The sequence below is a fragment of the Sturnira hondurensis genome, unplaced genomic scaffold, assembly GCF_014824575.4.
Source record: "Sturnira hondurensis isolate 20B ecotype Veracruz unplaced genomic scaffold, ASM1482457v3 Scaffold0001872, whole genome shotgun sequence".
NCBI lineage: Eukaryota > Metazoa > Chordata > Mammalia > Chiroptera > Phyllostomidae > Sturnira > Sturnira hondurensis.
The window spans coordinates 13,660,119-13,681,918 of NW_028074503.1; the positions used below are offsets into that span (position 1 = coordinate 13,660,119).

Genomic DNA, 21,800 nt, shown 5'->3' on the forward strand with positions numbered 1-21,800 from the left:
GTATGTAGGACACACTAAATAATAAACAGTAAAACAGGTGTTAGAATGGTTTTATGTGTGGGACTTACTGCTGTCAAAGATTTTAGGCATCTTGAGTCCAGAGGTCGGGCTCTTTCATTGTATCTGAGGGCTTAGTACGTATGGAATGAACTCAGTACTACAGAACCTTCTTGGGGGCTCCTTGAGTTCAATGCATGTAGGGACCCCAGATTTTGTTGCCTTAGCAAGATGTCTGTGATGACCTTTACGTGGCATCTGAGGGCCACATTCATGACCTTATGTGATTTATGCAGAGTTTTGGGTAAGGGTAGAAAGAGACTGAGCAGAGGCCTCCTGCTGGCTGCTCAAAGGTGTGTTTGTGGCACGGCACTTGTCCATGTACTGTCCCTTCTGCTGTCCCTTACTTCCTCATAACTGCCGTTCCAGGCTCACTTTGCTGCTCCCCCAGGTGGGTGCATGACTGGCGTGATCTTATTCTTCCAAGCACACCCTTTCGACATGGCAGCATCTATAATCACTCAGCACACACTTCCTTCTCAAAGCTTCTGCGGGATTCTGGGTTAGTTCCACATCTGGCCTTCCCCATGCAGGAACAGGAGTGTGGGCTGGCTGTGCATGTGTGAGATGCAGGGGAGCAGGGGACACAGTTTACAGAGTATCAGCTGCACAGATTTTGCTTCACTGTTGTGGGGTGGCGAGAAGCCTGTTTTGATGGGCATTTACCTGGGCAGTGGGTGTGCCCTTAAGTGTGAGTACAAGGGTGTAGGAGTTGGCTGTGCTGTGTTTGGTGAAATGGGATCAAGATAAGCAGGGATGCAGGTGTGCCTACCGTGTGTGCCTACCTGAGGGACAGTTTGAGTCATGCTGCCGGGCAGTGTGACTGGCAGCCACGTGGAGAGGGCTGGGGGACACAGGTGGGCCACTCAGGGGGAGGTCCCACTTCCTTTGTCCACAGAGTAAATGGCTTCCGCAAATTCTACTCAGGTGTCTTGGCTTCACGCCTTTCCCCTGCACTTTAAATGACTCAGGGAGGAGGAGGAGGAGAGCCGAGTGGCAGAGGGACTCAGCAGTTCCAGCCTTTGTCCGGGGTCTTCCGCTCCTTAGTGGCTTCAGCTCCGTTTCTTTTAGTTCTATCCACATATGTTACTCTACTTTTGTTTAAAGAATGGATCCCACTTTAGCTGAGTAGTGGGTGAATGTTTTATTATTTTTAACTTGTTATGTACAAATACGATATACTCCTGTGTGTGTGTGTGTGTGTGTGTGTGTGTGTAACAATTTAAAAACAGCTTCTCAACCCCAACGACACAGTAACAGATCTGAGGAGGTAATGATGATTGGTGCAGGAATCCACTTCAATGCTGACTCCTAGGGGCTACTGAGAATTGACACTCTACACTGATATCTTTACAGAATGATTCTTCACACCTGCCTGTCTATTTCTAAAGAGTTGTAGGCAGCGTAGAGAACAATGACCTCGGGATGTGGACCTATCCAGAGGTGGAGAAAGCTTCCAAACGAATTCATAGTGCTCCAGGGACTGTGGATGTGACTGGCCACTGCAGGGTGTCCCCGGACAAAGTGGCCGGATGCGTGTGCTATTGGTGGTACCAGGCACGCTGAAGAGAATCTCTGTGTTATGAAGAGACTTCCAAGATCCAGACACTTACTTGATGCAACCAATTTCCAGGGTCATTAAGATTCTTGTATATTTTACAACAATGGACTTTGACTTCCATAGCTGTTCTTTGTGGGTGATGACAAGTTTGTCTCTGACCTTTGTCCATCAGGAATGGAGCCTATAGAAGTGCCTCTTGAGGAGAATGGTGAACGGGCTCAGATTTGCCAAAGCAAGGTCTGTGCAGACAGGTGAGAGTGCAGCTGGTGAAAACCTCAGGTCCATCTGCAGCGGGGCAGGAGCGGGAACAGTCCTCTGCTGAGTCCCCCGTCCCGTCTGCCACCACGCCTTTCCTCCTCCCCACCCCGCCTGCACACTCTGCTCTCACCATACTGGCTCCTCGCTGTTCTTCAAACCTACCATCATGCTCCCTCCTCAGGACTTTGCACTTGCTCTTCCCCTATTTATACCTCCTTGGGGCTCGCTTCCTCACCTCCATCAGTCTCCCTTCCATCAGGTCTCTGCTGAAAAGCCACTTTCTCAGAGGGCCCCCTGACGTCCCACAGAATCCGCCCTTCCCTCTCTGCTGTCCTGCTGCACTCTTCTCCTTTGCATTGACTGTTTCCCCAACATTTACCTTTAGTCCCTCCCACTAGAATGCCGGCTAGAACGCCGACTGAGAGAGCAGGACTCCATCTGTGTGCTTCCTGTGGGGCCTGGAACAGTGTGGGGGAGGGGGGTGGGAGAGGCACAGTTCAGAGGAGGCCTGCCGGAGCTTGGTGGGTAGCTGCCACAGAGTGGTGAGGGTAGGGGCCGGACTGAAAGGACTGGCTTGTGGGCGTACATAGTCGGGGAGGGTCGGAGTGGCAGTGGGAAGGGCAACTGAGACCAGACAGAGGCGTGGTTCAGGGTCAGGGAGCAAATCAGGTGGGAGTCAGGTGTATATTCTGGAGGTTAGACTCTCCTGACCAGCTGAGGGATGTGGAGGCTGAGGGTGAGGGGGGTGTCATGTTTCTCAGGCTGTATGATTTCCAGGTAATAAACCATGATATTTCATAAAGTTGTGGACCATTGCCTAACCTGAGTTACTGATAAAACATCTGCTGAATTCTAGGAAACGTAGAAATTGAGGTCAAATGTAATAACAGCATTTCTATTTTATTTCCTGATTGTGAATGCTTATAAAACTATTTATGGACTATATTGAATACCTACATCCTTTTTTATCTAAATATAATCTGGACCCCAAAATGTGTGAAACGGCCACTTCTCTGACTGGGGGAACTAGCCCATCTAACACCCCAATCTATTTACTCCCCCAAACCGAAACAGTTCACTGCAGGTTTCTGTATGGAAGGCTTCACAATACTAACTGCCCATTAGTTAGCACAATGAACGTTGTTAGAAGGGGTGTGTGTGCTCAGGAGACGGGATTCTGCACAGTGTGGGCTCCGACTGCATTCACTTCTGCTCTGCCTCACGTCATACATGTTGTGAGATGACATGTTAGACACTAAAGCTGTATCTAAACTGGACTCAGATTTTGGGGTCCCTGGGTCTCAGTGGGGTGATGAAGGGTTACCCCTCAGGAAAGGTGTGAAGGGATAGGTCCTGCTGGGTCTGCCCGAGCATCATGGACACTGGGCCGTGCTGGGCGGGAGCTGAGCATGGTGTGCATCTTTTCACCAGCACCTGTGCCAGTTCACACCCACTGCAGCACACCAAACCAGGGCAGGAGTCTCGGGTAAACATTTTTGCCTGTCACCATTGTAAAGCTTCTCACTGAGAGAAGTAGAGACATTTAGGAATTCCTGTGTTTACTTACCAGGCTCCTCGTGGTTGTGCTTTTCATCTGTGTACACCAGAGAGGGTTGCCATTTTTCTGGTTAATAAAGCTTTTTGGGTAGCTAGAGGGTAGGCTTCTTATGCTCAGAACCATGAGTACTTAATACAATGAAAATGGAATGTGGTGCAAAGCACTGGAGAAAATGTGATGCAAAAAAGCACTTCTTGAAGTGAGGTTCCATTTTTCCTCTTCCCTTTCTAGAAAAGAAAGGCAACTTTTTTTTCAGTAAAAATTAAGGATAAAATAGATGTGCAATAATATCTGTCTTACAATTCCAGTGCAAGGTATTAGAAATTTCTCACATAACTTCTGGTGATGTGCAGCTTTTAAAAAATTTTAAATGTGAATTCTATTTAAAAATTCTAGAACATTGTGGAGTTTTAAAACCAGATCAATAAATGTACTTCCCTTGGGAATATATAGGTATAGAGTGGTTGTTGTTGTTGTTGTTGTTTGTTTATTTGATGTTTAACAAACCAAACCTGTCACTTTATGTGGCGTGGACGTGAGAGAAAAATATTACAGTCAGGTCCACAGTAACAAAACCAAGATGCATGTCTGCACACAAGGGCTTCTTAAAGCACAGTAATGGCCTGGAAAGTCTAAAATTCCAAAGTTTGTTTTCTCAGTGGTGATCATTTATATAAACAAGGTCTTTCAAGAGGAACTTCTAAATCCATTTTCTGCTCTTAAAGCTTTGCACAGCCCATTATCTCAGGTCTTCCTGTACCTTGGAAATGTCCCTGCAGCTTCCTAAGACCCCTGTCACTTTAGGCTTCCTTCTGGCTGGGGGCTCAATGGTTCAAATTATATTATATTATATTATATTATATTATATTATATTATATTTCCTTTCTGCCATTTAGATTGTTACTTAAATACTATATAATGTTCACTATCCCTCCTTTCTTTTCTTTTCTTTTCTTTTTTTTTTTTTTGGTCAGGGTAAATACTTACGATTGTGGAGAAAACATTTCAAGCTGGTTGTCCAAGTTTCTGGGCCGTCCATGCCATTTGATCAAACAAAGTTCGAACTTCCAAAGGAAAGCCAAGAAGAAACAGCACCAAGGTATCCCACTCCAGATTGGTTCTTGGGCACAGGTGCTCGGGCTCACCAGGGCGTTCACCAGAGTGAGCCCGTGAGGTGGACACGTGTGTGTGTCCAGAAAGCGGTGCTCTGCCTTCTGTGAAAGCGTGCCTGGTGGCCCAGGTCAGCAGGACCCATGCGCGGCCTTCGGGAGAACCTGAGAGGCGGAGTGGGCTCCCAGACAGCTGCCTCACCTCTGCTCAAGCCCTTGGCCTCAGCCATGCATATTTAGAAGCACTATTTTGTTTAGTTAAATAAGAACATTGATAGTTTGCTAAGTCCTAAGAAAATCTGGGCTCCTAGTCTTGGCTCTGTCTCCAAATGGCGTGAGACCTTGGCAAGTCCTTGCTGCCTCAACTTCTATAGTCCTCAGGTACTTAGACTTCAACACAACTTGACAGCTTTCCTGCTCTAAGCTGTTTGTAGGACGAAGTGAGGCAGCAGAGAAGAAAGTACTCGAAAGTTAATAGTACCACAGAGAAAGAAGAGATTGTTTTCAGGTGTCTGTTTAAGTGTTGTCTTCTCAGGGAAGCCTTGGCTGACTTCTTGCTGCAGAATTGAAGCTGTCACTGGAACTTCCCCTGCTCCCTATCCTGTGTTATCTTTCTGTGTGGCACTGTTCACACCCGATGGGGCACACATGTGACTGTTATCTTGCATATGCCCTGCCTTCCCTCTGCTAAAGTGTGAGCTCTGTGAGGGCAGGGGTTTTTGTCTGCTTTGTTCAGTGCTGCATTCTCCATGCTTAGAACAGCACCTGGCAACTAGTAGTTGCTCAGTAGATGCTAGATGAATGAAGGCATGGATCATTGCTCCACTACTGGTTGGTGCAGGCATGACCTGTCCTTGTGATCAGCTCTCAGAGAGACTGGCTTGTGAATCCAAATAGCATTTTGATCATATGGGGACCAGCAATGGGGTCTTGGGACCTGCATGGGTGAACCTATTGACTCCCTGAAAATGTGTGATAGAGAGTGGAATCAAAGGATGTAATCTACTTCGACTTTTACAAGTTCTGACAATTTTTCATGTCATGAGCTGCTTAAAAATTTGAGTTGCTATGTGATGGAGAGGGGGAAAATATCTGCTCATTTTAGTGAGGAGGCAAGCTGGTAGTGTTTGGGCATGGGTTAGCTTAGAGGCATGATTAGAAGGGAGGGAGAAATGAACATTTTCATGAGTAGAGACACGCAAGGAGTGGGATTCTTCAGGACCAATGATTCCCTTTAAATGATCTTATTGAATATGTTCCAGTTATTCACAATGCCTCCTGCTTGCCTGAGGCTTAGTTGGGTCCTCAGGAGGCTGGCCAAGGTTATTAAGCAATAGTCATGGTTCTTCAGGATCTCAGTTTAGTTTATTTTTTGGAAAAAATATTTTTATATTTGAGATACTTTTCATTAAGTTTATTGGGTGACATTGGTTAACAGCACCACATAGGTGTCACATGTACTTCTCTGTGACACTGGATCCATATACTGCACTGTACACCCGCCGCCTAAAGCTGAACTATCTTCCATCTTTGTCTCAGGTTAGAAGCAACCACTCACCAGCAGATAGCAGCTCCGTAGTAGAGGTCTGTGCAAAGGGCGTGAGCATGGGAGAAGCATCCTCTACCTCTGCAGAGAGTTATGAAGGGCTTTAGGGAAGAGGTGAATCTGGAGCTGCATCTTAACAGGAGTTCATTGCCACCAAACCGGTATTACAGGAAATTTTAAGGGTCTTATTTAAAAAGAAGAAGAAAAAAACCAGAGGAACATTGTTATAAAGACTAAAATGGCAACAAATATATACCTGTCAGTAATCACTTTAAATGTAAATGGCTTAAATGCTCCATTCAAAAGACACAGAGTTGTGGAATGGATAGAAAATAAGGCCCATATATATATGCTGTCTATGAGAGAACCACCTCTGAATTAAAGATGCACACAGGCTAAAAATAAAAAGGTGGAAAAAGATATTTCATGCAAATGGAAATGAAAAAAAAAAGATGGGGTAGCTTTAAAACAAAGGGTCAAGTGAGACTTTAAAACAAAGGGTATAGGAAGAGACAAAGAAGACACTTAATAATGATAAAGGGAGCAATCCAACAAAACAGTATAAGCCTTATCACATTTATGTGCCTGGCATAGGAGCACCTAAATATATAACGCAAATCTTGGTGAACATAAAGGGAGAGACCAGTGGTAATACAGTGACAGGACAGCGTTTTGGCACCATGCTGATGCCAGTGAATAAATATTTGAGACAGAAAATCAGCAAGGAAATTGCAGCCTTAAATGACACACTAGATTAGATGGATTTAACTGGTATCTTCAGAGCATTTCACCTTAAAGCAACAGGATATACGTTCTTTTCAACTGCACATGGAACGTATTCTAGGATAGACTACATGTTAGGAGGGAAAATAAGTCTCAATATTAAGAAGTTTGAAATTATATCATGCATCTCTAACAACAATGGTATGAAACTAGAAATCAATCATGAGAAAAAAACTGAAAAACACACAAAGACATGGATGCTGTCATTATTTGCAGATGACATTATGCTATACATAGAGAACCCTAATGATTCCACCAAAAGCTACTAGAACTGAGAAATGAATTCAGTAAAGTAGCAGAATACAAAATAAATATCCACAAATTAGTTGCATTAGAAAAAGAGATTTTATTTAGAGAGGGGGGAGGGACGGAGAAAGAGAAGGAGAGAAGCATTGACATGAGAGAAACATCAATTGGTTGCCCAGGATTTGCCCTGACCCAGGGACTGAACCCACAGCGCAGGCATGTGCCCTGACTAGGGATCAAACCAGTGACCTTTCCTTTGCAGAATGATACCCAACCAACTGAGCCACACCAGTAAAGACAAATTGTTTGCACTTTTATACACCAATAATGAACTATCAGACATGGACTAAGGAAACAATCCCATTGCTTAAAAAAATTGCATAAAAAATACCTAGGAATAAATTTAACAAATGAGGCAAAGCACTTATATTCAGATAATTATAAGACACTGAAGAAAGATACTGAAGAATATACAAATAAATGGAAGCAAATACCATGTTCGTGGAGAGAAAGAATTAATATTAAAATGTCCATACTACCCAAAGCAATCTATAGATTAAACACAATTATTATAAAGATAGCAATGGCACATTTCACAGCACTAGAACAAATATTCCAAAAAGTTATGTGGAACCACAAAAAAAAATAATAGCCACAGCAGTCTTGAGAAAGAAGAACAAAGTTGGGGAAATCTTGTGCAATATGAAAATGTATTGCAAAGCCATAGTAATAAAAACAACGTGGCACTGGCATAAAAACAGACATTTAGATCAATGGAACAGAATAGAGAGCCCAGAAATAAACCTGTACCTTTATGGTCCCCAGATATTTGACAGAGGAAGCAAGATCATACAATGGGGTAAAGACAGTCTATTCAATATTTGGTGTTGGGAAAATCAGACTCATATGTATAAAAAATTGAAGGTATAAGACCACCTTCTTAGACCGTACATAAGAATAAACTCAAAATGGATTAAAGGCTTAAATGTTAGACTTGAAACCATGAAAATCCTAGAAGACAACATTGGCAGTAAAATCTCAAACATTTCTCATAGCAATGTATTTTCTGACAAATCTCCTCAGGCAAGAAAAACAAACAAAAAATAAACAAATGGGACAACCTCAAATTAAAAAGTTTCTGCACAGCAAAGGAAACCTTCAACAAAATGAGCCAGAGAACATATTCGCCAATAGTACATCTGATAGGGGGTTACTATCCAAGATTTATAAAGAACTCATACAATTCAACACAAAAAGCCAAACATCGCAATTAAAAAATGGGCAAAGAACATGAATAAAACACTTATGCAAACAGGACATACAGATAGTCAGTGTACGTATGAAAAGATGCTCAATGTCAGTAATCATCAGAGAAATGCAAACTAAAATCTCATACCTGTCAGAATGGCTATCATCAATAAATCAACAAACAAAAAGTGTTGGTGAGGATGTGGAGAATGGGTAATCCTCAGTGTACTGTTCGTGGAAATGCAGATTAGGGCAGTCACTATGGACAGCAGTATGGAGTTTCCTCAGTAAATTAAAAATGGAACTATCTTATGGCCCAGTGATTCTACTTCTGGTAATACATCCAAAGAAGCCCAAAATACTGAATCTAAAGAATATATGTACCCCTATGTTTATTGCAGTGTTATTTATAGTGGCCAAAATATGGAAGCAGTCCAAGTGCCCATTGGTAGATAAGTGGATAAAGAAGTTGTGGTCCATCTACACAATGGACTACGACTTGGTCATAAAAATGAAGGGAATCTAACTTTTTGTGACAGCATGGCTGGACCTAGGAAGTATTATGCTAAGTGAAATAAGCCAGTCAGAGAAAGATGGGTACCATATGATTTCAAGTATACATGGAATCTAATGAACAAAATGAACTAGCAAGCAAATAGAAACAGACTCAAAGATATGGAGAACAGATTGACAGCTGCCATAGGGGAGGTGAGTTTGGGGGCTGGGTGAAAAAGGCAAAGGGATTAAACAAAGAAAAATAAGTCTTGTAGATGCAGAGAACAGTAAGACGATTGCTGGAGGGAAAGAGGGGTTGGAGGCAGGCAGAAGAAGGTGAAGGGGATAAATGGTGACGGGAAGAGACTTGACTTTGGGTGTCAGACACACAATACAATATACAAATGATGTATTATAGAATTGTACACTTGAAACCTATATAATTTTAGTAACCAATGTCACCAGAGTAAATTCAATAAAAACTAAAAAACCAAACAAAAAAGTAGTTTAAATAATTGTAAAGAATATGATTTCTAGTATATTATAAATATAGTCATTTCAAATCAAAACTTGTAGATCATCCTTTTAAACATTAGCCAGTGGAATCTCAATATTTCAGTGATTTGGTTCCCATGAATATTGATTACATATATACACAAATGTCTTTTAATCATTAGATATTTTATCTTTCCTTTTCCTTCTTCAACTTTCATTACCATTCTACTTCTTTAATGGGATTTTATCTTAGTGTTCTATATTTTATGCTTGAAAATCTTTCTTTGAGTTCCATATTATATTTATCTTAAACTAAAATTCTATGTAAGTTGGAAAGTATAAATGTTTAGAATTAACTGTCATCATAAGAGTCTAAGTGTTAGGAAATTTCTTCTAGGTTGAGTTATCATAATTTTTAATAATATATGGTTAATCAAAGCAGCAAAAGTATATTATAAAAGACAGTGAAAACATTTTTGGAAGAGAATCTCTTAATGAGATGGCTGGACTTCTCTTCATTAACTCCCATATTGACCAACAACGGTCACTTACGATCAGAATAGCTGGCACTCAGCCTTGGTTCTCTTCTGAAAAATCTTATTTCAGTCAAAAAGCTTGGGATGAAAGGAGTATGGTTGACCTACTGTCACTCAAAGCTTTCTTCTGAGTCCCAGGGATCTAACATTAAGAGGACTTTAATCGTGTCACTTGACAACTTAATTAGGTGTGGCAGTTTTGTGGAGAGTGAAGAATTGGAACCCCTGTGACCTACAGGAGGGTCATTCACCAAGCTGTAGAGACCTTTGTTATCTCAGCACAGACCCCTGCTTTGAATGGGGCCTTTGTTTTCCACCCTGGAGATCTTTAGCCCCCAGGGGCCATGTACCCAAGGAGAGGTGCAGCCTTCCCTCTGTGAAGTTGGAGAAAGTCCCTTTGTGGAGGTGCTGGGATGGCACCCTCTTCCTGACAGCCCTTTCAACCCCCTTCTCTGTCAGAGCCATTTCAGCAGAGAGGGCATTTGGATGGGGAGGATCGGGAAACTTATTCCCTTGGAAGTATCCATTCGTATTCCAGGGTCCTCAAACCTGGTTTGGGGCTCACTAGGTTCCAGTCCAGCCAATCCTTTTTGTCAACATCATGGTTAAAGACAGTGATGCTGGTTGGCCCCACGCAGGGGAGATGGAAGCCAGGCCACGAGCTGCCAGCAGTATTGGACACATTTGATATTTTCTTTCACTGTTTGGTCCCTTTCAATAGTTTTAAAATGTGTATTATTTATTTCTAAAGTCAGTATTTCGCTCTTGCCTAAGGACAAAAACCAGCTTCTTTCCAACTCTTCGGAAGGCCTTCCTGGGCCTGAGGCCCTCCTACGGTGCCTCTCCCCTGCTGTCCCAGGAAGCGCCCTGGCTCCGCCCCGCTGCCCATCTCTCCTCTCTGCAAAGTCACCTCCAAGTCTTCTCCGCTGGGACAGCTTCACTTCAGCATTCTATTACTGTTATTTTCAGATTACTAACAGACTATTCTAGGAGCTCATTTTCTTTTAGTTTTTGGGAGATTTGAGCCATGCCTGAGACATTTTTATTATTTCCAGGGTACCATTTTTTTCCCCTTGTAGAAATAGCCTCTGTTTATAAAACATGCAAGTTGATGGAGTATAATTCATTTGCGTTCCATGAAAGCAACTCTTCTTTTATTTTATTTTTAAAATTAAAAAATTAAGTGTATTAAAACTTTTGAGGTATAATTGACATATAACATTATATATGTAAACTATCTTATTAATTTCAGGTATGCAACATAATGGATTTGATGTTTGTATATATTATAAAATTATCACCACAATAAATCTAGTTTACACTCATCACCACACATAGTTACAAAATTTTTTTCTTGTAATAAGTACTTCTAAAATTTGCTCTTTTAGCAACTTCAAATATGAAATACAATATTATTAACTATAGTCAGTTTGTATCACCTTCCCCCATTTTGCTTACCCACCCCCCCCTTGCCTCTGGCAACCCCAGTTTGTTCTCTGTATCTATGAGGTTGCTTTAGTTTTTGTTCTTTGGGTTTCACATGTAAATGAGATCATATGGTGTTTATCCTTTTCCATCTGGGTTATTTCACTTAGCATAACAGTCTCCAGGTCCATCCGTGCTGTCCCAATGGCAAGATTTTCTTCTTTTTATGGCTGAAAAATATGATGGTCTGTCCGGAAGGTATCCAGCCATGTAATATTAGAAGTAGAGACACTTTCTGAAGAAGATACAAGAGACAAGAAACACTGTACGTAGGACTATGACATGGCCATCACCTTCAAAGTAGGCACCTTGGGACCTCACACAGTTCTCCCAGTTGTCATCAGCTGCCCTGTTGTATTTTCCTGAATTTCATCAATTCTAAAGGAATGATTTCAGACATTGAGTTCTAAAATCTCGTCCCTTTCAAAAGTGATTTTAGTTCTGGGAAAAGCCAGAAGTCTAAAGACACAAATCTGGGCTGTAGGGGGGCTGAGTCACCTGGGCGATTTGATGTTTTGCCAAAAAACTCTGCATGAGATGTGATGCATGAGTGGACGCGTTGTCATGATGAAGCTGCCAGTGACCAAGTGTCCGTAGCTGTGGCCTTCTGAATCATCTGCATAGTTTCCTCAGAGCAATGTGCAAGCTTAATGCAAAATTTGATGCAGATTTGTTGCCCTAATCTCTCAGTCATTTTGGATGCACTGGCCACACAGTACACATGCTGCTCACTTACTAGTGTCAAGTGCACCCCCCCACAACTAGTACAGCGCAATCGTCGTTGTTCACATGGGTGCATTCCAGTTCACTCCTCTTGGCTGCCAGTTTACATCAATGTCTCACAAACCATTGCTATATTAACAATGGCTGGACTTCTTCCAGACAGACCTGATATATATATGTGTGTGTCTATATATATATGCCACATCTTCTTTATTTAGTCATCCATCAATGAACTGTAAGGTCGTTTCCATATCTCTTTAAATACGCCATCACTTTTAGGTCCGTCTGCTGGCGCAACAGCCACCCTTTCCCTGGTTAACGAGGCCCAGTATCTGCTGGTGAATAGGTCCAGTGCTTCGGAACTTCAGCAGCAATTAACCACCAGGTAAGAGAGATCCTTTTCCTATTTGCTGTTTACCTGATGAATGACATGCAGATGTAACCACTTGCCCTGCAAGTGAGCCTGGCACCAATCTGAGGGGACAGTTCTTGAGTCGTGGAGTTCAGACTGTTTGTGAAGAGACCGAGACAGAGAGAAATCACAAAGCCCTTCAGGTTAGTTCCCACCTACCTTTCTGAGAGCTCTCTTTTATCTTCCAATGACCTTCATGCCCTCAAGATGCTTGGTAGAGAACCCCGGTTCTCATTTTTTAATCATTCCATTTCTGAACACCTGCTTTAATGGAATTGCCACTAATGCGATTTAATTACGTCGCCCACCCTCCTGCTGTCTTCTGTCCCCTAGGTGCCTTACTCTACTTCCACAGTCCTTTTGAGGGGAAAGAAGAGGCGTTATGAAAGGTTTTAACGTTGTAGATATCACTTGTCTGTACATTCTTCAGCACCAGCACCCCTGCCTGTTTGCTCCCACCCAGTGCTCTCCCAAGGGCCCTGACAGCGATGAGGTCAGCGTGGAAAGGGTCTTGGCTGGTCCAGTCTCCCTCATCGCTCTCTAGAGGAAATTGCTGTCCCAAGGTCATCAGACAATTAGGGGAAAAATCACTGTATGCAAGAGCTGGACTGCTTGTTCCTAGTCCAGGGGACAGAGTCCCCACTGTCAGCTCCGTGAGCCCGGCATCCTGTGACTCCCACAGGCCAGAGTCCTGTGTGTTTGTGCACACACTCGAAAAGATACACAAGTATAGCTTAATAAATGTGGCAAAGAGAGACTGTTCGTAGTAATTCCTGTTTATAGTCACTAGCAAGAACATGTGCTATTGCTCCCTGGCCTTGGCCCAGCTCAGCCTTCTTGGGAGCAAAGTGGACGTGGGTGCTGGGTCCCTGGGTGTTCACTGAGTTTGAGCCTCATTGGGCGACCTTCCTCCTCAGGTCCCCAGAGCGCTGGAGAGAGTGGGTCTGCGGTTCTCTGGGATGCGTGGTGTGGGAGGTAGAAGGTGCAGACGGGCTTGCTGCAATGCAGCCCTGGTTCCCACCAGGAGGGGACCTGTGGATGGTCAAGTTCACTGAGCTGTGGATGGGCCTCTTCCTCCCCAGAGCCCTTCAGTTCTGTCTCCAGGGAAATTTCCTGTCATATGCAAGGCTTTCTTCCAACTTTCTTGAAGTACAATACAGCACAAAAGTCATTAAGTCCACAGCTCTGTGAACTTGACAGACGCGTGTACCCACATGACCACCACCCAGGTCAAGTAGAGCGCATTTCTAGTACCTCTAAAGCCTCCCTCTACCCCCTCCTGTGAACCCCGCTGCAGGTCAACCCATTCCCACTCCTTTCACTGCAGGGAGTTTCACCTGTTCTTACACTCAATGTAACGAGATACAGCATTGTGCCCTTTTGTTACGTTTTCAGATGCTTTTCTAATGCTCTTTCCCTTGGGGGAGAGGGCATGTGGGGGCGCAGAGAGGCACCTCATAGGACCTCATGGCAGTCAACGCAAACTTTAAACAAGAATTATAAAAGTAGCATACGCATTCACAAATTGCAAACAGAATGGGAGCTAGGAAATAAATATCGCCTCCCAAATATACTCTGTATTGTTTATGATGTTTTAGTGTCCCCCAAAGAGTGTGACGTCTCCCTAACGAAGCTAGAAACTCTTTAAGTGCCTTATCCTGACTTACCATGTATAACAGGTATTTTCTCAGAAGTTTATTCACTTGGCTTCTATTCTCTTGGTTTCCAAAATCCTTCATGTCTTAAACTAAGACCCGTACAAGGGTCTACTCACTTTGCACTGCCCCTTGTGGGCCTCTCCCCAGACCCGGGCCCCCATCCCGAAGGAGGCCACAGAGGTCTTTCTAGCCTGTGGTGCCACTTGGTCTCACAGTGACACCTTGTTCCAGTCACCTGGGCCTCAGGGCAGAGTACAGTTGATGAAGTCAGGTTTTAAATAGCAGAAACACTGAATTATTACAACAGTGTAATTACTCACCCCTCCCCCTTTCCCTTTTTGATATGTCTTAAACAGCGATGAGAATGGAAAGGAGAAATTATTCCTGATGAAAGATCTCATCTCACGTTTCCGCGCCAATATTATCACCAATGGAACAAGAGCTTTTGAAGAAGAGAAATGGGATGAGATTTTAATTGGTCCCCTGCATTTCCAGGTGAGTTCTGGGAAGTTCTGTTATCCTTCCTTAAGGGCTGCTAATGGAGACTGAAGCTTAGTCCAGGATGGTGGCAGGTGGGAATCTCTCCTAGTCTTTGACTCTTAACTAGGAAGCCTCAGCAGGCGGGTGTGTGCCATCTGCATCCTGCAGCGTCCCTTGCAATGACCCATCCCCGATTCCCCACAAGGGTGGCAGCAGTGAGTTTCACATGAGGAGAGAGAATGCGCCCATACAGGTGACGGAGGGCTCAGTGCTTCCTCCACCTTGTCCTTCTGTCTAGGCTTAATTCTGTTTTCTGGGGATGCTTGTGTCCAAGAGAAGTTTGTCCAGCTGAAGTTGCTGGACTTTCTGGCTGTCTGAAGCTCGTGGAGCAGGACCTCAGATGCCTAGTGGCCCTTCCCTGCAGTGGCTGCTGCGCCTTCTCCCCATGTTCCAGCTTCTTGCCTTGCTGGGGAGGAGACTGCAGCCAGAGGCAAAGCCACTGGGTACCCAGGCTTGGGAAGCTCCTCCCCACCCCCCCGGCATCCTCCAGACCTGAGGCTGCCATTCTCTCCTAAGTCGCCAGCCTCTCCAAACTCACCACCCTGCCCCCTGTGCCTGTGTATCCACCTTCTCTCCGTTCCCTAATCGAGCCAGCTTCCTGCCCCAGGGCCTTTGCCCTTGATGCCCCTCCTGCCTGGCACATCCTTTCAGCACCTACTTCATGGCCTCAGCTCATGTGTTACCTTCTCGGAAAGGATGTTGCTGACCCAGCACACGGTCAGGTTCTGCACAGCACCTGCTCGTTTCTTCAGGGCACACAAGGATGGGGACCAGGTCTGTCGTGTCCCTTGTGTGCCTCTGGGGCACAGAGTCCTTGCTCTGTCACTGTGGTGGGAATGAATGGACAGGAAAGCTAAGGGGTAGCTAGAGGCAGAGGGATGCTCCTCTGCACAGAATATGCCTGGTTCTTCAGTGGGGCATGAAATTACTCTAACAATAGTTGTGTTATTAGCCAGTTGTATAAACCACCTCAGGGCTTCTCATGTTCCCCAAATGACAGTTTCCGTGGGTGAGCATGACTGAGGGCCAAGCCTGAGCTGGGCGTTTCAGAAATAGTATCTGGACTCCTTATCAAACCCAGCCAAGGAGCCGGATGGGGAAACAAGGCCGGCAGAGGTCACGGGTCTGCGGAGCGCCCCGCCGGGAATGCGGGCAGGGCTCCTTTGCGGCATGCCAGCTGCTTATGAGGTGGCTGGAATCTGAGCGTGGGTACCACGGTGAGGTTATGTTCCCTGTGGTTTAATGCCCCACAGCCAGAACACCGGTGACAGGCAGAGGCCTGTCCAGATTTGGTTGAGTGCTGGTGTTTCGATTCCAGTGCTTCCTCTGTGCTTGCCTGTGTGTGTGCAGAGGAGAAAATGGTCCTGAGAAAGTCAAGTGCCTTTGCATTCTTTCTGTGTGCAATAAAAAACAATCTTGTCACTGCTGAACAGCATTCTTTCTTTTTTTATGTTAACATTTGTGGGGGACTTTTCTTCCTATGAAAGCAAGTCATGCTCATGGTGGGCCATCCAGAATAGAAGTGCAAGCAGGACCCCTGGTAGGAAGCTGTGTGCTGTGTCTTTGGAGTGTGTGCATGTGTGTACAAGTGTATGTATATGCACACACACATACAATAATGCGCGTGTAAGTTTGTTTCCTGCTTATTTTGGTTGTAAAAATAAACACTTTCCATTTTACTTAAAGCCCTTTATAGGTTAATTTTAAAACCTGCATAACATGCCATATGGATGTAGCAAGGTTGGCTTAACTGTTCTCTGCTGCTTGGTGTTTAAGATACTAACAGATTTTCAGGGTGGAAATGGGAGGAAGGGGGGAACACGGGGGGGTGGGATGGGATGGGAATAATCGACAGAAAACTGTACTTGAAAAATAAGTAAGTTTAAAAAGGAAAACAAAAATACAAAAAAAAGAAATTATAGGGTGCTAAAAAAAAAGATACTAACATATTTTCCCTATTAGCAATGATATGAGAAATGCCCTTGTACTTGAATCTGTGTTTGCACTTCTGATTCTTTTCTTGGGTTGCCTTCCTGGTGCTGGAATTGCCGGGTCAGAGGACAGGGACACGCCTGGGGGGCTTTCTGGTGACTTCCTCCCAGAGAGTCGATGCCCAGACCGTGGCTGTTCATCTTCTCCCTGTCTGTCCTGCCTCAGCCAGTTCTTTTCTTCCTGGAGGCTCCCCACTGCCTCCCAGGGACCGTCTGAGAGTCACAACCACTCGTTTCGCCACAAAGCCCTGAAGCGCAACCCTTCCCGCTGATAAACAAACAGGAACGATTTCCTAGTGGTGTTGTGAAGAAGTGCCACCTTCTGGCTCAATACAGTTCAGAGTAGGTTATTGAGCGTTTGTGTGTAAATTTGACACGGGCAGGGGAACAGCCCAGGACAACCCAAACCCTGCTGGACGCAGAGTCCTCCCTGCAGAGTCGGAGGGTCTGGTCGTTTCCATCCAACGCCATCTTTTCCGTCCTCGCCTCCCAGGTTTTGGGGCCTTGTCACAGGTGCCAGATGATTTGCATTGACCAGCAAACTGGGCAACGACACCAAGACGTTTTCCAAAAGCTTTCTGAATATCGAGAGCGAAAGGTAAGCGTGAATACACGGTATTGTGCCCCATTTTAAGATCCTGGCGTGTTATCTACCCAGAACGATATCCCCAATAGTGCCGAGTCATTTTTAGAAGCTGGGAAACAGTCGAAGGCTGATGGGTACCGTTAAGTTTCTGACTTCATGTGTGGCTCCACCTTATCTTTGGTTTTCATTCGTACTTTCACTTCCATGGGGCTTTTATTATGTGTGCTTCTGATGCCCCCTAATCTTGTTGAAGAGACAGGGAGTGTATAAATAAGGAGTAGATAAATAGGGCAACTCTATTTTTGAGTCATTGTTGTCTTCTCTGCAGAGTTCTCATGCAGTGTGCAATGCCTTATGGCGAATAGAGTGGCCACATAGAAACACAGTAAATGTCACTTTGCTAAGCTTATAAGTCATCTTCTCTTTTTAAAAAATATTTTATTTATTTATCTTTAGAGAGGAAGGGAAGGAGAAAAGGAGAGAAATATCAATGTATGGTTGCCTCTCATGAGTCCCCTGCCGGGAACTGGCCTGCAACCCAGGCATGTGCCCTGACTGGGAATCAAACCACGATTGTGTGGTTCGCAGGCCTGCACTCAGTCCACTGAGCTACACCAGTCAGGGTCACAACTCATCTTCTTAAGGGTTACAATGACAAAGGGCTGTTGATGTGGAGTCCAGATTGGAAAAGCTGACCCTCTAACAGACCGATTCTTTAGGAAGGTTTAGTTTCAGGGTCACTGTCTAGTAGGAGTTTTTGTTTGCAAAGAATTCTAGGAAGTCAAGTAAGGAGTTAGGCTGCATGGAGCAGTTCTTGAAAATTGACCGAATTAGTCAAAATTTCTGAATTAGTGCAAATACTTAATCTCTCTCCAATAATAAATTGGCAGGTTAAATCAGGGTACAATGTTCTGCACCATTTTCTGTGTTTCTGCAAAACCAGAGTTTTGGTTCACCGAATTTGACTGACATGGTCTCTCTACAGATACGGGGTAGTTTGAGCTTCAAGGGCATTGTACTGGAGCGTGACACCAACACGCCCGTCCGCTCGCTGAGGCAGGCTGCGTCACCCAGCGCATGGGGGCCTGGAGCCTGCACCGTGCTGGAGAGGGCGTGGCTGGGCACACATACGGTCATGCATCAGAGCATCACTATAGTTCTCATGTGTGCACATCTTTTATCACGTTCAAACCTTTTTGAATATTTTTAGATTTAAGGAAGAATTACAAAGACAGTTCAGAGAGTTCCTGTGTACTCTTCACGCACATGTGTCCACATGTTTAGGAATTCCCTTGGTCCCAGCCCCGGGTCTGGTGCCTGGAACATGGGGGAGGGAGGGTGGAAACTGATGTCACAGGAATGGATGGGTCTGGGACATGTCACATGCTCCAGAGGGTTCTTGCTGGCGTTGATGGCAGATGTGGAGTAGACTTCATTTAGGACCTTTTGTCTTTATCCTGGAGAATTTGGGGAACCTAACCAGCATCACACGTTCTCAAGGAAAATGCAAAGTACACAGGGGAGGAGGAAAAAGGATGGGCCCAGCAATGAAGAGGGATGGGGTGGCTGTCGGGAAAGCACACCCTAGAATGAGAGTCTCTGTGTCCGAAGTGAGGTCCTTGGTTTCCATGCCGCTGTACTGCGTGACAAGACTGTTGAGTCCCAGCGCCTACCTTTGAAGATCTGATTTACTTTTAGTAGAATATTACCATTTGCAAAATGATTTCAACTGCCCACTCACCTGGCTTCTTGCTGCCATTGTTGCTGTTTTGTTCACAGGTGAACTTTGGAGTGTACCTGATGCACATGGCTTTGGATTTGTCTTCTCCTCGTTTCCTGTCTGTAGGATCCCAGGTGTTCCCTGTATTGAAAGAAAATACCAAATGCCCCAATTTACCTGCCTCCAAGAAACATGTGAATGTTATCTCCTAAAGTTATTGTTCAGCATAAATTAAAACTTGTCTTTTACAACTATCTCTGCTCTTATTGAGATCGGCATGCGGTTCAGTAGAAGTTGGTCTTTTGAACCAGGAGAGTTCTTTTCCTTTGGGGGGTGGAGAGTGCTGTGACAGCACTCTCCCCTAACTTCTCCTCCTTCCCCTAACTCCTCCCTCTCCTCCTGTGCACTGGCCACTGGGAGGGCAGTTCCGAGGCCCTTGTGCTTTCTGCAAGGCAGACTCAGCGTGAAAGCTGCACCCACGCCGGCAAGGCTTCCACGTGTACTGGACATAGGGTAGTTTTAATTAGATGAGCTTTACACTGAAGCTCACTGGGAATAGTTAACCTCCTCTGTTTTTCTACTTCCCCACGTTGCTCCTTTGTCTTTAGAAAGAAATGTTGATCTTCAGCCCCCTTGTATAGAGAAAGGGAGCCTAATCTTGCAGGAGTGAGAAGGTGCCTGCTCCCTTCCATGTACATAGGTACGTACGTACGTAGAGGAGGTGGGTCAGGGTGTGACTTGGGGCGGCTTCCCTAGGAGCGCTTTGACCAGGGCATTCGTGTGCTGAGCAAAGGCTCAGGCCATCAGCCCCCTTCCTCTTGCTTCCTGTCCCCGCCCATCGCTCCTCTCCCCCTTTGAGGTAATGCACAGGGACCCCTCATGGGCCTGCAGTCACACTCAGTGTGGTGGTGGAATTGGAACCACTGCGCTCCCCTCCACAGCCCTCTGGCCGGTGTTGGTCCATCCACCCCAGTGCCTTCAAATCGCTGTCAAAAGGAACGTTGGAGGCTGAGGCCAACGGTCTGTGCCATCGATGACCAGTGTTCCTGCAGTCGCCAGTTGCATAGGTTCGGTGATGGAAAACTCACTCCCTGGTGAAGTTACCGTCCCACTGAGTTGCTCAGAACTTCCTCCTGGCCTGAGCTTGTATCTGCCTCCCTGTGCCTTCTAGCCATGGGCCTACCCTGTCGTCTGGAGCAACATCTTATACACTCCTGCCTCCACTCTGTAAGAGTCCTGCTGAAGCCTGGGACCCAGGTGAGAACCCCAGGTCACGGGCCAGGCCTTCAGACCCATCCCCCTGGATTGTTCACGTGTCCATCACTTCTCTTTCTCCAACCCCTGTCCCCCACTGCCCGTAGCCCCTTCCTAAAGCCAGGGTGCTCGCATTTCTCTGCTGCTTAACTGCTTAGTGCGTCTTGCCCAGGCATCTGTGTCTGATCTGATCAGAGTCCCCAAGAATTAGGAGTCGATTTGTCATCTTATTTGTAGGACGTTGTCTTGCTTCCAGCTCTCAGTGTGGCCCTGTTCTCAAGGGTGGTAGAGGAGGGGGCTTGCACTTGCAGTCTGTCACCTGGCACGCAGGGTTAAGTGTGGGGGTGGGCCTGGACTCAGAGGGCGGTTTCTGAGGTCAGGGAAGGAGGAGGCAACTGAGGGTCGGGGGGCGTTTCATGGTTTCACACTGTTGGTTAAAGATTGGGCCTTTTCTACGACCCAGCATTACTGCATCCTGTATCTGTCCTCATCCACCACCTTTCTGAAGAATACTGCTTCTCATAGAGGCTTTAGCTAAAAATGTGTTTTCTGTAGTCTGTGGGTGGTTTCATATTCAGACTTCCTGTGCATTTGGGATTCGTGTCCCTTCCTTGGTTCCCGCCTCCTGAAGATCGGTCCCACATGCTTCTAAAAGAATAGGAAAACCAAGGGTACTGTCCCATCCCTTGAAACTACTTCTAACACCAAATCACAGTCACCGAGAGTGACACTGGCGTTTTACAAGTCCCGAGTACAGGTGACATCACCATGTCTTTCTGGGTGTTCCCTTCCATCCTGGGAGCTGGAGGAGAGGGTCTCTTCTGCATGCCTTAGGGCGAGTGCCAGGACTCCTTCGGGGAGGGGGGTGGTGCTGACTTCCTCACACTGAGACTCAACCGAACCCCTCCTCAGTCTTGGCGGGTAGGGAAGGGTGGTGGCGATTCCTTCCTCCAGCTGAGAGATTCCCTTTCCATCCCCTTTCCGTTCAGTCTGGAACAGGTTGCAGGACTGCAGAAATGAAAGAGACAGCCCTGCATTTCAAGATCTCACCTTGAGGATCACCCTAAGAAGGGAAAGACAGACTAATGAATAGGTGGGAACAGAATGTCCCAGACATGCTGTATGCCATGTGCAGTCGGGGATACTTCAGGGCACAGCTGGAAAAAGAAGGAAAGCTGACAGACACTTTCTGGCGTGCTTTTGCCCAATTCCCTGTGTTGTGCAGACAAAATTAACTTTAATGTATCTCACCTTGCAAATCTCCAAGTTGAAATCGTGGCGAACATCATTATATCTGAGCAAATTATTGAACATCGCTTAGGCTCATCTGAGAAGTGATGAAAACCACAGTACTTAACTCATAAAATTGAGAACCAAATGAGACATTTTTTGTTTTGGCAGTTTGGCAAAATCATCTTTTGAGTAAGCCACGTCTGCCACCTGGTGGCAGCATTGGGTAAGTGCAGATTTTGTTAGTCCCAGAGGCTGAAAAGGAGTTCAGACTGGGTCAGTACGTCCTAAAGGGAGGCTGACACCAGG

The 21,800-nt window shown here is 45.3% G+C and overlaps 1 protein-coding gene across 1 annotated transcript in view; it reads left to right on the forward strand.

The window, feature by feature from the left end:
• Positions 1 to 19,261, forward strand: part of MOCOS (molybdenum cofactor sulfurase) — a 50,523-nt gene extending 31,262 nt beyond the window's left edge. Inside the window, exons 10-15 of the mRNA XM_037033112.1 lie at positions 1,791 to 1,869; positions 4,409 to 4,533; positions 12,380 to 12,485; positions 14,527 to 14,665; positions 17,195 to 17,299; positions 19,067 to 19,261. Of these exons, the coding sequence (XP_036889007.1) occupies positions 1,791 to 1,869; positions 4,409 to 4,533; positions 12,380 to 12,485; positions 14,527 to 14,665; positions 17,195 to 17,299; positions 19,067 to 19,219 (707 nt within the window). The 3' untranslated portion in view covers positions 19,220 to 19,261. The remainder of the gene's footprint in view (positions 1 to 1,790; positions 1,870 to 4,408; positions 4,534 to 12,379; positions 12,486 to 14,526; positions 14,666 to 17,194; positions 17,300 to 19,066) is intronic.
• The last annotated feature ends 2,539 nt before the right edge of the window (positions 19,262 to 21,800 follow it).